The sequence below is a fragment of the Mustela nivalis genome, assembly GCF_964662115.1.
Source record: "Mustela nivalis genome assembly, chromosome: 16".
NCBI classification, from domain to species: domain Eukaryota; kingdom Metazoa; phylum Chordata; class Mammalia; order Carnivora; family Mustelidae; genus Mustela; species Mustela nivalis.
Window position 1 is genome coordinate 1938995 of NC_139035.1, and position 15619 is coordinate 1954613.

Sequence of the window (15619 nt, forward strand, 5' to 3'; positions counted from 1 at the left end):
TGCTGGCCTCAAAATGAGTTTGGAAGTTTTCCTTCCATTTTTATTTTTTGGAACAGTTTCAGGAGAATAGGAATCAATTCTTCTTTAAATGCTTGGTAGAATTCCCCTGGGGAAGCCATCTGGCTCTGGGCTCTTGTTTGTTGAGAGGTTTTTGATGACTGTTTCAATCTTGTTACTGGTTATGGGTCTGTTCAGGTTTTCTATTTCTTCCTGGTTCAGTTTTGGTAGTTTATATGTCTCTAGGAATGCATCCATTTCTTCCAGATTGTCTAATTTGCTGGCATATAGTTGCTCATAATGTGTTCTTATAATTATATTTCTTTGGTGTTAGTTGTGATCTCTCCTCTTTCATTCACGATTTGATTTATTTGGGTTCTTTCTGTTTTCTTTTCGATAAGTCTGGCCAGGGGTTTATCAATCTTATTAATTCTTTCAAAGAACAGCTCCTAGTTTTGTTGATTTGTTCTTCGGTATTTTTGGGTTTCTATTTCATTGATTTCTGCTCTGATCTTTATTATTTTTCTTCTGCTGCTGGGTTTAGGCTTTCTTTTCCATTCTTTCTCCAGCTTCTTTAGGTGTAGGGTTAGGTGTGTATTTGAGGCCTTTCTTGTTTCTTGAGAAAGACTTGTATCGCTATGTATTTTCCTCTCAGGACTGCCTTTGCTGTGTCTCACAGATTTTGAACTGTTGTGTTTTTATTATCATTTGTTTTCATGAATTTCTTCAGTTCTTCTTTAATTTCCTGGTTGACCCATTCATTCTTTAGTAGGATGTTCTTTAACCTCCATGTATTTGGGTTCTTTCCAACTTTCCTCTTGTGGATGAGTTCTAGCGTCAGAGCATTATAGTCTGCAAACATGCAGGGAATGATCCCAGTCTTTTTGTACTGGTTGAGACCTGATTTGTGACTCAGGATGTGATCTATTTTGGAGAATATTCCATGTGTACTAGAGAAGAGTGTGTATTCTGTTGCTTTGGGATGGAATGTTCTGAATATATCTGTGATGTCCATCTGGTCCAGTGTGTCATTTAAAGCTTTTATTTCCTTGTTGATCTTTTGCTTGAATGATCTGTCCATTTCAGTGATGGGGGTTTAAAGTTCCCAACTATTATTGTATTATTGACCATATGTTTCTTTGATTTTGTTATTAATTGGTTTATGTAGTTGGCTGCTCCCATGTTAGGGGCATAGATATTTAAAATTGTTAGATCTTCTTGTTGGACAGACCCTTTGAGTGATATAGTGTCCTTCCTCATCTCTTATTATAGTCTTTGGCTTAAAATCTAATTGATCCGATATAAGGATTGCCATTCTGGCTTTCTTTTGATTTACCATTAGCATGGTAAATTGTTTTCCACCCCCTCACTTTAAATCTGGAGGTGTCTTTGGGTCTAAAATGAGTTTTTTTGTAGACAGCATATTGATGGGTTTTGTTTTTTTATCCATTCTGATACCCTGTGTCTTTTGATTGGGGCATTTAGCCCATTAACATTCAGGGTAGCTATTGAGAGATATGAATTTAGTGCCATTGTATTACCTGTAAGGTGACTGTTACTGTATATTGTCTCTATTCCTTTCTGGTCTACTACTTCTAGGCTCTCTCTTTGCTTAGAGGACCCCTTTCAATATTTCTGTAGATCTGGTTTGGTGTTTACAAAGCCCTGGAAGCTTTTTATCTCTCCTTCTATTTTCAGTGACAGCCTAGCTGGATATAGTATTCGTGGCTGCATGTTTTTCTCATTTAGTGCTCTGAATATATCATGCCAGTCCTTTCTGGCCTGCCAGGTCTCTGTGGATAAGTCTGCTGCCAGTCTAATATTTTTACCATTGTATGTTATAGACATCTTGTCCTGGGCTGCTTTCAGGATTTTCTCTTTGTCACTAAGACTTGTAAGTTTTACTATTAGATGATGGGGTGTGGACTTGTTCTTATTTTGAGGGGGTTCTCTGCCTCCTGGATTTTGATGCTTGTTCCCTTTGCCATATTAGGGAAATTCTCTACTATAATTCACTCCAGGATACCTTCTTCCCCCCTCACTTTCTTCTTCTGGAATCCCAATTCTGATATTGTTTCCTCTTATGGTATCACTTATCTCTCAAATTCTCCCCTCATGGTCCAGTAGTTGTTTACCTCTCTTTTGCTCAGCTTCTTTATTCTCCGTCATTTCGTCTTCTATATCACTAATTCTCTCTTCTGCCTCATTTATCCCAGCAGTAAAAGCCTCCATTTTTTATTGTACCTCATTAATAGCTTTTTTGATTTCAGCTTGGTTCTATTTTAGTTGTTTTATTTTTCCAGAAAGGGCTTTCATTTCTCCAGAAAGGGTTTCTCTAATATCTTCTGTGACTTTTTCATGCCCAGCTAGAACCTTGATAATCGTCATTCTGAACTCTAGATCTGACGTATTACCAATGTCCGTATGGATTAGGTCCCTAGCCTTCGGTACTGCCTCTTTTTTTTTTTTTTTTTTTAATGGTGACTTTTTCCGCCTTGTCATTTTATCCAGATATGAATATTTGAGCAAGAGTATAAAATATTAAAAGTGTGGCAAAGACCCCAGAAAAGATGTGCATTAACCTAATCAGAAGAGACCCCAAATCATGGGGAGAAGAAAGGGAGTAAAAAGTTTAAAAATATTTTTTAAGTATTTGTTACATATATATATTAGACTGGTGAATAGAACAGAGCCACCGACTTAATATGGGGTATATTTTGGTCCCTTAGAAGAAACTATCTCCCAAAATTTTAAAGAAAGAAAGACTTATATATGTATATACACAAAAATAAGGGTAAACGTGATGAAGGGATGGAATATGACTGCAAAGATGAAAATTTCAAAATACTCTGAAAAAGGAGTTGATAAGTTGGTTGGGAAAAGAAAGTGGAGAGAATTTGCTCAGGCTGGAGACTAAAACAAAGCCCTGTGCTAATTTAGAGTATATTTTGATCTATTAGAAGTTGTATCCCAGAATTCTTTAGAATTCTAAAAAATAAAGTTAAATACAATGAAGGATAAAATAGGACTGTAATAATGAAGGTTTTAAAAGATTTTTTTTAGAAAGGTATTGTTTAGATAAACTAGTTAAAAATCTTTAAAAGAGGAAAAAGGAAAAATTTAAAATTAGAATAAGAAAAAAATAAAATTAAAAAATTTAATTAACTTTGCAAGATTAAAGAATCATGGGGAGAAAGCCATGAATTTCATGCTTTGCTTTCCCCGGTTACGAATTCCGCTGTTCTCCTTGATCAGTGAGCTTGGTCTTGGCTGCTTGTTCTTGCTGATCCTCTGCAGGAAGGGCCTTTGCCGTGATTCTCAAGTGTCTTCACCTGAGGCCGAACCGCACCGCCCTTGCCAGGGGCCGGGCTAAGCAATCCCGACTGCCCAGGGTCGACTGCCCAGGGTCGACTGCCCAGGGTCGACTGCCCAGGGTCGACTGCCCAGGGTCGCACTCGGGGCTTTTGTTCTCTGAGCGCTTTCCCTAACTGCTTTGGAGAACGGGAATGAAGATGGCGGCTGCCCAGTCTCCAGCTGGAGGAGCCCAGAGCTCGGGGTCCTGCTCCTCCGTGCGCCCTCGGAGAAAAACCATTAATCCCTCCCATGTCCCTGGTCGCCGACCGCGCTCCAAGCTTCCCCAGCCTGTGACTGAGCATTTCTGTCTCTGACACATGGCCCCATTTGGTGTCCAAACCCAGCAGATTCCTGCCACTCTGCTCTTCCGGTGGGTCTCCCTGGGTCTGCCACTTGTGGGGTCCCTGCCCAAAGAGAAGTGGTATGACTGTGCCTCAGATCAGAGTTTAAGGTAACCCAGAGCTGAGAGCTCAGTCCTTGGCTCTGTCTCTGCAGCTGGCTTCCCTGCTCTAATACCTGTGAGCTCTGCTACACTCAGACACCCCCGATCCTTCTGTGACCTCGTGGGACCCGAGACCATGCTGTCCCCGCTATGGCTTCACCCCCGCTTAGCCTCTGGAGCAACATCCCTCAGTGGAGCAGACTTCTAAACGTTCAGATTTTGTGCTCTGTTGCTCTGCCGCTTGCCGGGAGCCGGCCCTTCCCCCTGCGGTTTATGTTCCTGTGGCTTCGGATTCTCTTCTCTGCACGTCCTTTCAGAAGGTGGTCGACTTTCTGTTTCTAGAATTGCTGCTGTTCTTCTCTTCGATCTCCTGTTGGGTTTGTAGGTGTTCCCAATGATTTGATAACTGTGTAGCTCAACTCCTGTGACCTGATGTCTTCTCAGCGTGCTACACCTATGCCATCTTGACTCTAACATACAGTTTTTAACCACCAATGATTTAGGTGTTTTTTTGGGGGGGGAGGGAAAGATTTTATTTATTTATTTGACAGAGAGATCACAAGTAGGCAGAGAGACAGACAGAGAGAGATGAGGAGAAGCAGGCTCCCCACTGAGCAGAGAGCCCAATGCGGGACTCGATCCCAGGCCTCTGGGATCATGACCTGAGCCAAAGGCAGAGGCTTAACCCACTGAGCCACCCAGGTGCCCTGATTTAGTTTTTTATAAAGATAGGGAAATTTGTTTGTAAGGCAGTTACTATAAATTTAATTTCCACCGTAATTGCTACCTTTGTTCATATAATGCTTATAGAAGTTGCTATTTAGAAAGTAAACATACCCTTTTCTACATAAATATATAGCTAGTAAATTTTTACTATATATAGTAAAAATACATAAATATATTATAACTATATATGTGTAATTTTTTAAATATTTATTTATTTATTTGAGAGAGAGTGCACATGTTCAGAGAGGGAGAGGGAGAAGCAGGCTCCCTGCCAAGCAGAGAGCCTGACATGGTGCTTGATTCCAGGAACCAGAGATCATTACCCAAGCCGAAGGCAGATGCTTAATTAACTGAGCTAACCAAGCACCCCTACATACTTCCTGCTTTAAATTAATCAGTATATCAAGATGGAATTATAAATTGTATACTTGCCTTTTGAAAATGTCAAAGTAAAAGCCTAGATTTAATCAGTATGCTTAGTAATGAACTAAAACTAATCCTTCAACCAAACTAATCCTTTCAGTCCTTTGGTTGAAGGATTGCAAGGGAAAATTCCACAGTTTTCCCTTGAATGAGAAAGAAAAATTGAAAGCAGGCAAACATGGTAAGTGTGTGTCACTGGCCATTTATTTAATACGCATTTCCAGAGATCTTATTCTGTGTAAGCCACGTTTTCTGTCCTCAACAATTTACAGTCTAGGCTGGGAGAAAAACAAACAGGTAATTAGAGAATGGTGTGATCTTTGAAGAACTTGATGTTGGCTAATGGGAGTAAAGTTAGGAACCCAATCATGGAGTCAGGGAAGATTTCTTGTGATACAACACCTAAGCCGAAGATTTCTTATTGAGTATATTACATGGTCAGCGTAGATTCATCTTTAATGTCCATAATTTTAAGCTTCTATAACTTTATAAGAAAATTTATGTTTATTATTATCACAGAAAGTGAATTTTCATCTAACCAATTTCTGGTGAGGAAATTTAACTATTTCAAATATTGTCAATAAAAATAAAAAAGGGTCATATTTGATTAATGGACCATCCAGTGCTGTTTTGATTGGTTTACTTAAGGTTTTGCTATATTGGAAAGAAATCAAGCATAGTTAACATTAAAGTTACTTCATATGAAATTATTCTCAGAATTAAAGACAGTAAGGTGTCTATTTGACTTAATTTTATGGTACTAATTTAAGCTTTTTGGATTATAGTGTGTATTAATACCTTGGAGTGACAAAACAACCCACATTTATTCAGTTAAGTTGCCCAGTGTCAGACACTTTAAAACTCAAACTGTAGTATAAGCCACACATTGCAATCTTAGAGAGAGGTTTAATAGCTTTCCCAAGGTATGTAGTAGTTGTAGTGGGGCTGGGGTTTCAGTGCAGGCAGGATGACTCCATAGTCTCTATCTCCCCTGCATACACTGAGCCACTGTTTTATTAGTTTATAAATCTGATACCTACTCACAAAACCCTCACACATTACAGTAAGATTTAACATGCAAAGTGAAATCCTACTTTTATCTTTATAGTGAGATCCACAGGGAAAGTTTTGACTTATTTTTGTGGGGTTAGGGAGCAAATACTAACACAACACACAGTTTTAAATAATTGTAGGATTATATACATATTGTTTTACAGCTTGATTTTTTAATGAATTATCTTAGGGCTTTCTGTGTCTAGGAAGATACATCTACCCAATTCTTTATAACAGCTCTATGCAATTACAGTTTATGAAAATACCTTGTATTTTTTGACAGATACTTCATTCATTTCAGTTTTCACTATATAAAAATGTTGCATTACATTTCTGTGCTGTCTAGTGTTTCTGTAGGATATATTTCCAGAAGTGGAACTGCTACTGGATCAAGGGAGTTTAACACTTTAGCTTTTAATAATAATGCAATGAGTGTATTATCTGATGCTCCTAGGAATGGTAAAACAAAGTGCCTGTTACTTCACTTCTTTAGCAACTTTGGGATACTATCAGCTTTTTTCATATTTGCTAATCAAATAGCCTACCCCCCTTTTCCTCAAAAGATATATAATTAGGTTATAATTTGAATTTTTTCAGTATTAGTTTATTGACAGTTTATATTTGTGAACTGTCTTCTCATATCTTTTTTCTGTTTGCTTTCATATCTCATTCTTGTATTGATTTGAGACTTTTTTCTTTTGACTCTTCATTTCCATATAGCTAAGAGCAATAAGGTATTTAAATTTCTTTCACTTTCAGATCAACCAGGAATGATCACCTACCTCTTTTGCCTTATAACTTAAGATTTCTTTTCAGTAGAGCTTAATTGTTTTTTTAAAGATTTTATTTATTTATTTGACAGAGAGAGATCACAAGTAGGCAGAGAGAGGAGGAAGCAGGCTCCCTGCTGAGCAGAGAGCCTGATGCAGGACTCGATCCCAGGACCCTGAGATCATGACCTGAGCTGAAGGCAGCAGCTTAACCCACTGATCCACCCAGGCACCCTAGAGCTTAATTTTTTGAAATATCTGTCATTTGGTGTTTGTGTTGCTTCTAACAGTTCAGAGAAGAGTTAGGTTTGCTTGGAAAATGTTTATACTCTGTTTATTAACAGATCTTTTTAGAAAATATTGTCTCATAAGTTTAGCTGATTTCATATTCTTTTCTTGTTATGCTTTCTTTTTTCCTTTTTTTGGAACAGGGTAATGCTGACTATAAATTATTTCAGAAAACACTCAAATTGTGTCGTTTCTTTGCCAACTCTCTTTTGCACTATACTAAGGTAAGGCTTATTTTTTTATAATGTGTAAATGTGAAATCCACAATAAATTCTGAATTGTCCTGCTTTTGTCATTACCACCAAAAACAATATTTTGAAGTTATTTTGTCTAGAATATATTTTATGTTTCTTTTTTAAATATTAAATGTTGAACATCTGTTACATCGGTAAGTATAAATATAAATAAAATTACTTATATAAGCACAAGTCCGTTTTCAGAAGGTAATTCAGTTTGACTTTGAATACTGTTTATAAATTCTACTGTAGTTTAAATTTTTTAAATTGTTGACATGTTCAAAGGTTTAAAACTGTATACTGATTTTAAGAACACTTGCATATTGGGGAGTCATCAGGATAGCAGTGATAGTTGAAGATACATGAATAGAGTAGGTAAGTTATCAAGACAGATTATTTGGAGAGAAGAGCAGAGAATGCTTAGAGCAGCCAGTCAAAGAAATATCATTAGTAATGCATATTGATGATTAAGAAAAAATACTCTGTCCCTGTTGAATTTGTCTTTAACTTGTCTTCCTTGCTGTGGAGGAGGAGATAAAGATCTCCAGTGACTGTCTTACGATCAGGGTTCTGTGGCAGGCACGCTGACTTCTGACACGTCGCCGGCCTTTCCGTGTGCTCCCGAGCTGGACCTGCTGGGCGGCTGCCGCTTTGTAGTCGGCTGCTCGGACCCTGGCCCCTGCTTAGCGGGGTGGGTACATCAGTGGCAGGGCCCGTAGAGAGGGTGCTGGCACCAATGGCACTTAATGGGTACTTGCCCATCTGATACTTGTTTGGTATGTAGGAGGCAAAATTGTGCCGAATTATGCCATTTTAAATCAGTCCTTTTCTATCAAAAGAATCTTTAATTTTAAAAAGTTAATGAGAGCTTTTTTCTACATCCTATAATACAGTAAGAACTGTTTGTTTTACTCCTAAGAGGTAGCCTCGCTGTAATGGAGCAATCACAGCTGTACTTGGATCCTAGCCTTGTTTTTGTTTTGTGACTTGATCAAGTTACTTGATACATTAGCTTTCTTTTCTGTCAAATGGGGTAATAATGTCATAAGATTTTTGAGAGGGCTAAAGTGAAATAAAGTGATACTAAAGTCACTTGCTGCATGTCTGCTGAGCACTTAGTAGGTGTTCAGTACGTGAGAGCTGCTGACTGTGGTTATAGTGATAGTTTTAGTGGTAAATGAGATGCTTAGCCTTATCCTCCTTTTTATTCTCATGCAAGAACCTTTTTTTTTTTTTTAATGTGGCACATCCAGGATTTTATTTTATTTTGCATGTCTTTGTGAGAAGATAGATATGCATTAGAAAAGCACGGTGCATACAAAGAATGAATAGAGTTGTTTTATTTTAGGAATTTCTTCCTTTACTTTCTGATTCTTGCTGTACACTGCACCAGCTTTATCTTCAGATACACAGGTAAGAAGAACGCCATGTCATGGTTAAAACGTTTCAATTAGCAATAATCGCGCCTCGGATAAACCTCATTGCCTACGATACTGCCACTGCGCAAAGCTGTCATGGTTAAAACGTAATGTGACATTTGAACCATGCAAACTTTAAGTGTATGCCATTTAAAATAAAACACCTGAGTAGTTTTTTACTGTTTTAGTAAATTTTTATCTGCTTGCTTAAAATAATTGGGAGATGGAAGCTTTTAAAGAGTAGCTTCCATGTGAGTTTTACTTACCTTTGTATTCTTAACTAGTACCTAATGCCTGTGGTGATAAATACCAGAGGCCGGGATATTAGAAGGTTCTATGTATGTAGATATATTGCTTTTTTATCTTTTAACTTTTTATTTTACTTCTGTGAGATTTAAGTCTAGTAGTAATTAACTCCATCTCAGAAAAAAATGTAAATTACAGAAAAGTATCATAATTTAGATAGGAGCTAGTAATATGTGAGATTGACAATTACCTCCAAGGAGCCCTCAGTTGACACTAAAATACTTGGTCATCTCATTTGTCCAGCAGTCCTCTCTAGTCGCCTAGTCAGCTTTTTCCATACTTCTCCCTCCTTAAACTTCCCACATCTCTCACACCTTCTCCCTGTCCCCCATTGTCAGTTCATGTCGTCACTGTGTATGTCACTAAGATGGAAGCATGACTTCCTCCGCACGTTGACTGCTCTCCCTGTGTCTCGGCCCATGTGCTCCCCGTTCCCAGGAACGGGCTGTGCGCCTGCCTGAGGCCAGCCCCTCCGAGGGTGCATTGGTTCATCTGCACTGACAAGCTCAGGGACCTCACTCGAGCAATCGTTCCCTTTCCCTCTTGCATCACCAGTCTAACCCCCCAGCTGGGTCGTTCTTGTCAGCGTAGCAGCGTGCTGTGATCTCTAGGAACGCCGAACATAATCTCACGATTCCATATCCTCCTCCAAACACCTTCCCGTTCTTTGCTTCTGTTTACAACAGAACTCCTGGGATTTGTCTGTCTGTACTACTGTCTGTACTTTTTTTTTTTCTTGAGACCATTCTAGTTAGGCTTTCCATTTCTCCACATGACCAAAACCCCTCTTGTCAAGTTCCTCAGCGACATCCACACTGCTGCATCCCATGGTCAGTTTTCAGCCTCGTGTTATGTACCTGTCTGAGCGCTTGACCCTTCCTCTCGAACTCTTTCTTCCGTTGGCTTCTAGGAGACCGCTCCGTCTTCTTCTGAACTCATTGGCTGCTTCTCCTTAACAGGTTCCTTGTCTCCCTCACTGAAGTCGGGAGTGCCTCAGTGACTAGTTCTCAGGCCTCATTGATCTCTTACTGGTCATTTCGTCTCACAGTGTTAAATTCATCTCCCCTTTTAATGTCTAACTCTGCCAGTCACGGTGTCTGAACTCAAGTTCACCCAGACGGAACTCTTGATTCCCAGCCATTCCATCTCTCCCGCCAACAGAACCTGCTTCCCGGTAGCATCCTCTTCTCAGTTTGAATGACAACTCTGACGTGGCCTGGGTAGCGCAGTTGGTAAAGCATCTGACTCTTGGTTTTGGCTCAGGTCATGATCTCAGGATTGTGAGGCTGAGCCCCATATTAGGCTCCGTGCTCAGGGGAGAGTCTGCTTGAGATTCTCTCTCCCTTTCACTGCCCCCCCGCCGCACCCCAATAAATAAATGGCAGCTCTAGTCTTCAAATTGAGCAGGCCTAAAAAACCTTGCTGTCATATCTGACATTTTCCCTTGTTCTCGTATCCACACGTCATCCATTAGCCTGTCGTCAGTATCACACCCTTTAACTGTGTGTTCGCTGTGTATGCGCACCCCAGCGCGGCCACTCACCACCAGAACTCGCATCCGATGCTGTCCACTACTGGGTTCTTGCCTGGGCTTCCACAGAGATCCTGCCCACTCTCTGCCTTCCCCCTTGCCTTCCTCTATTCTGTTGGCCATCTGGTACCCAGAGTGAGTGGGAAGACATCAATGAGATCATGGAACTTCTCTGTACAAACCCACCAATGATCTAGTATGCAAACAATTCAGTGGGATTTTCTGTCCACATTAACCTTCTTTCTTTCTTTATTTATTTTTTAAAGATTTTATTTATTTATCAGAGGGGGGGGGGAGAGTGAGCACAGGCAGACAGAATGGCAGGCAGAGGCAGAGGGAGAAGCAGGCTCCCCGCCGAGCAAGGAGCCTGATGTGGGACTCAATCCCAGGACGCTGGGATCATGACCTGAGCCCAAGGCAGCTGCTTAACCAACTGAGCCACCCAGGCGTCCCCACATTAACCTTCTTTAACTTTTTTCTCCATGGCACTTACTAACATCTGTCATATTATGGACTTACTTGCTTATTTATTTGCTAACTGCCCCCCTTCATTAGCATGTGAACTTCATAAAGGCAGTGACCTTGTGCATTCTTTTTTTTTTTAAATATTTTATTTATTTGACACACAGAAAGAAATCACAAGTAGGCAGAGAGGCAGGCAGAGAGAGGGGAGAAAGCAGGCTCCCTGTGGAGCAGAGAGCCCGATGCGGGGCTCGATCCCAGGACCCCGGGATCACGACCTGAGCTGAAGGCAGAGGCTTTAACCCACTGAGCCACCCAGGTGCCCCGACCTTGTGCATTCTGTGCACTACTTTGTTTCCTGCTCCTGGAACAGAGCATGGCACTAGAGAGGAATTTCTCAGGTATCCTCAAGTTAAAAATCCTCAAAATAAAATGGCAAAAAGTAACAAATACATCAAAATACAGGTTTTTATTTTACTTCACATAGGTTTGACTAAAGTTTCATTTCAAGTCTGTTAACTAAGACATACTTTCACGAAAAAGTCCTTCATCTTCCTCCAGGACTAGTAAACAGTTTAATCCTTGCAAAGCCCTTGTTTGTGAGCATTAATTCATAGCAAATGGAGCATCCTGCTTTATTTTAAAACAACTTTTAACAGAAGCGACTGAGCCAGAATTTATCAGAAATATCTTTCTATATATAGTATTTTTATTGGTTATTTGGTAGTCATATGTACATGGTCTTTTTAAATTTTTTTTTTAAGATGTATTCATTTTTATTGTAGAGCGAGAGAAAGCAGGTAGAGGGGCAGAGGGAGAGGGAGAGAGAAAAAAATCTCTGGCGGACCCTCTGCTGAATGTGGAGCCCAACACAGGGCTTGATTGCAGGACCATGAGATCATGACCTCAGCCCAAATCGAGAGTCAGACACTTAACCAACTGAACCACCCAGGCACCCCTTCACGGTCCTTTTGTAAGGACACTGCTGTCAAAATGGTGTTAAAATGCATCAAAACAATACCAAAGATTTGTCTAAAATTATAAACTTCTAATTTTGTGGAATTATAGTCATGTCTTTAGTTTGGGGGTCTTTATATAATTGTGGTATCAATTTAGTACTTTAAATTTTGTTTATAAAATACATGCTGTGTGTATTCTTTATATATTTTTAGTGCTGGAAGAAGGTCAGTTTAGAGTACTTATGTCTACCTAAATTAGAAGATACCTGTTAATGGACGTATTTTTTCCCTCCCCTTTCCAGCAAATTTCCTCCAAGCCTATACGCTGCCAGGATCTCTAAAGCACAAGAGGAGGAAATAGCAGGCACTTTCCTAGTTACACTGGACCCACTCATCAGTCAGCTTCTCACATTCCAACCTTTCATGCAAGTGGTTTTAGACAGTAAATTAGGTAAGCTTCAAGACTGTTGATTTTAAATCATCTAATAATTACAACTTGTTAGAGACAAGGTTATTTCCCTTACGTAATCATTCTTTTTAAAATTTCTTCTGCTTTTCTTTAAATGAAATTCCAAAAAGCAGTTACGCCTCTGACTTCTTTACGCATCACAGTCAGATTTCTGTTGAAAATATGGAGAGTATATTTTTACCAATTTGTTGTGACTTACTGAGTATGTTTTTGTTACCTGCAAGAGCTGCCATGTGACCTACAGCTCCCACAGTGTCTCCTGCTGGTTGTCATCATGGATAAGCTGCCGGCCCAGCCCGACCACGTGCAGGCGCTGTGGTGCACGGAGAGCCAGCTCTCGGACGCTGCGGCCAGGTAGCAGACGCGGCGGTTTACATCCGGTCGCCTTACAGTCCTCTGGACTGATCTTGACATTGAAGTTTCTGGTTACATCAGATATTCTAGTTAGTAATTCCCGTGTAGGCCTCATATATTGCTACTTTATAAATATAAATAAACATATAAATCTATAAGATGCTAAAAATATATCCGTTTTGTTTAGTGTTTTAGAAGCTTTTGTGTAGACTTAGTGTTATAAATGTTGAGTGTAATAGGGTAGATGTATTTGCTAACATTCCAAGATGAGCTCTGATAAACACAGTGTCGGATTCCGCAAGTTCTCTCCCGGGAAGTATCACTCCTCGTATTCATCTTCCTCGCTGCTGCCAGGCTGTAGCAACTCGCTGTACACGTGATTGCTGGGCCCTGGCGTTCACCCTTTCCTTGTGCCCCTGTGTGCGGTAGCAAGTCGCCTCGTGGAGCCCGGCTGTGAGCTCCCGCCCCTCCCTGCACAGACACGCAAGCCCGATGCCGTCCGGTCCAGCTCTGCCTCCACATCTGTCCGTCTGCCGCTGCAGTCCAGCGTCGCTCCGCGTCCTGTCACTGGCACACTCGTTCTCTGCACGTGCCGCGCTCTGGGCACACTGCTGTTCACACCCGTCTCTCCTCGTGCTTTGTCGTCTTCGCCTCTTTATTTCTGCCTGTTTCTGATTTGTTGTTTAAATCCTCTATGAAGATTTCGTAAAACTATTTTAATCTTAAAGTGGCCCCTCTGTCTGACTTACACCTCTTTTCTATATGATAGCTAATATCTATTTAAATTTCAGGTTCCTTGATGAATTTTGTCTTTGTGTAGTTCAGTACTATGATAAACATTTGGTAAATGATAAAAAGCAAAAATACAGGAAAAAGTTTTTCTCCTTTAAGGAATTTCTCTAACAGTGACTATATTTTTATTTTTATGGTTATACGTTCACACATACTGGAAACTGTCATTGATCCATACTTCTTGAGACATTTTGCTTTGGGAAAATACCCCTCCATATGCCATATTATTATCGTACCTGCTAAATGTTAAATGTGAGGAGTGTTGGGTGCAGTGTTCTCCGTTTCCCTGCAGGGTATCTCTGTTCAGAGCTGTTTTCTGCAGTTTGGAGCAGTGTGCCGGTGAGCTCTCTCTGCCTGTTCATCTGCGAGGAGTACAGAGTAAAGGGCAAGTGGAAGTCGCCGTCACCCTGTACCAGCACGTTTGTGTTCATCTCTGTGCATTTATCACTTCCTTTCCTCCCTCCTTGTTCCCCGAACTGGTGAGTTCGTCACCTGCCGGGCCGCGCTCAGGCCGTCCCTCTGCTTTTCACCGAAATGTCTGGTTTCCATACGGAGGAAAGGAGTAGTTAATGTGTATTCTTTTCGAATGTTCTCTCAATTTGTACCTTTGACCCTTTGATTCAGTTATGTCTTAGGAAATGGTAATCCTAGAGTCCTGTAGTCCTCAGATACAATGGCTAGCTGAAACATTAGAGAAAGCATCTTGGGTGGCAAGATCTAGAAAGAGTGAAAAGTGTTGAGATTTTACCTGATTCAGTTTCATGTCTATCTCCTATAGATCTTAGGCATAATGTTGATTTTCTTTAATGGAATTAAAGTAGAAAATAAGTTGATAAAATTGTAGGGAAAGAATTCTTAAAATTTACATAAGGATCAATATCATTTGAGATATTTTACAGTGGTTAAGATTTTTTGGATCCTAATGACTGAGTATCACATTTAAAATCACTTTTGACTCTTCATAACCCAATGCTTACTATATAGCAGGTGCTCATTAAATGCAGAAGGAATGGTGTTATGGATTCTTTCAGATACCAGAAAGTTGAGCCTTCTCACCGAGGTTCTTTTGTTACTTGGATTGTGATGGTGTTTTATTGTTTTGAGAAATGTATTGTAATAATGTATCATGAACTTTGTTTTTCATTAGGATGTTGCTCTGTTGAATGCTGTGCTCAGTGCTAATATGATCACGTCTCTGTTAGCTATGGATGCGTGGTGCTTCCTTTCCCGGTACAATGTGCTTTTTTGGTTTTTGGATTGATTTATAGTAGTAATTGACAGTAAATGATGTTTTATACTTGGAAGTTTATAGAAAAATTTTGTCTCGATAATCCCTTAGTAGCTCCTCAAAATGGTTTGATTTCGTATCATAGTATTAAATCACGAACCAGGCTCCCTCTTTCCTTCTATGGTTGAAGTCAATAAGTAACTGTTGCTTAGGTGGTTTTGTCTATTGTGGTGTTCCTTGGCCATGGAGAAATTGCAGCTTAGAATATTTATTTGCTTTTTGGAAGTTCATCTCCTTGGTTTTCTGAATACTTGTAAAAATTATTTTGGAAAGATAATCTTCTCTTGTATCACAGATACGGGACTGCTGAACTCTGTGCACACCATGTCACCATAGTGGCTCAGCTGGTGAGTAGAATTACAAGGTCTAAAATAATCCCTTTATAGGCAGTTCATTTAGGGATATGATAATATTGAAGAATGTGACTATCAAAAGGACGGATAGTATGATAGCTAAATTTTTTTGACAGTTTCTTTCCTGTCCCTTAATGTTGATGCTGTTGAGAAAGATGTGCCAGAAACTGTCAAACTAGGGAAATTGTTTCATACTGTCAAAATCTTACAGAGTTCTATTAATTGTTTTGGAAAAGAGAGACTGGGTTAATGAAGAGTAAATTTAAAATTGAACACAAAGTGGAAAATAAGAAAAGAGTTAGTTTGTAATGTAATGTGGATTACTGAGATAGATGTAATGTGGATTACTGTTTTTTTTTTTTCCTTAAAGTGACTTAGACAAGCTGCCTCTTAATTTT

At 39.8% G+C, this 15619-nt stretch overlaps 1 protein-coding gene across 11 annotated transcripts in view; it reads left to right on the plus strand.

The window, feature by feature from the left end:
• Positions 1-15619, plus strand: part of FIRRM (FIGNL1 interacting regulator of recombination and mitosis) — a 55577-nt gene that overhangs the window by 18318 nt on the left and 21640 nt on the right. For all 11 annotated transcript variants that reach the window (XR_014303887.1, XR_014303888.1, XR_014303889.1 and 8 more), the window contains exons 9-15: positions 7197-7277; positions 8638-8702; positions 12268-12416; positions 12659-12788; positions 13873-14059; positions 14728-14810; positions 15164-15215. Coding sequence is in view for 1 of the 11 variants with exons in the window: in XM_082702660.1 (XP_082558786.1) it covers positions 7197-7277; positions 8638-8702; positions 12268-12416; positions 12659-12788; positions 13873-14059; positions 14728-14810; positions 15164-15215 (747 nt within the window). In the remaining 10 variants the exon portion in view is untranslated. The remainder of the gene's footprint in view (positions 1-7196; positions 7278-8637; positions 8703-12267; positions 12417-12658; positions 12789-13872; positions 14060-14727; positions 14811-15163; positions 15216-15619) is intronic.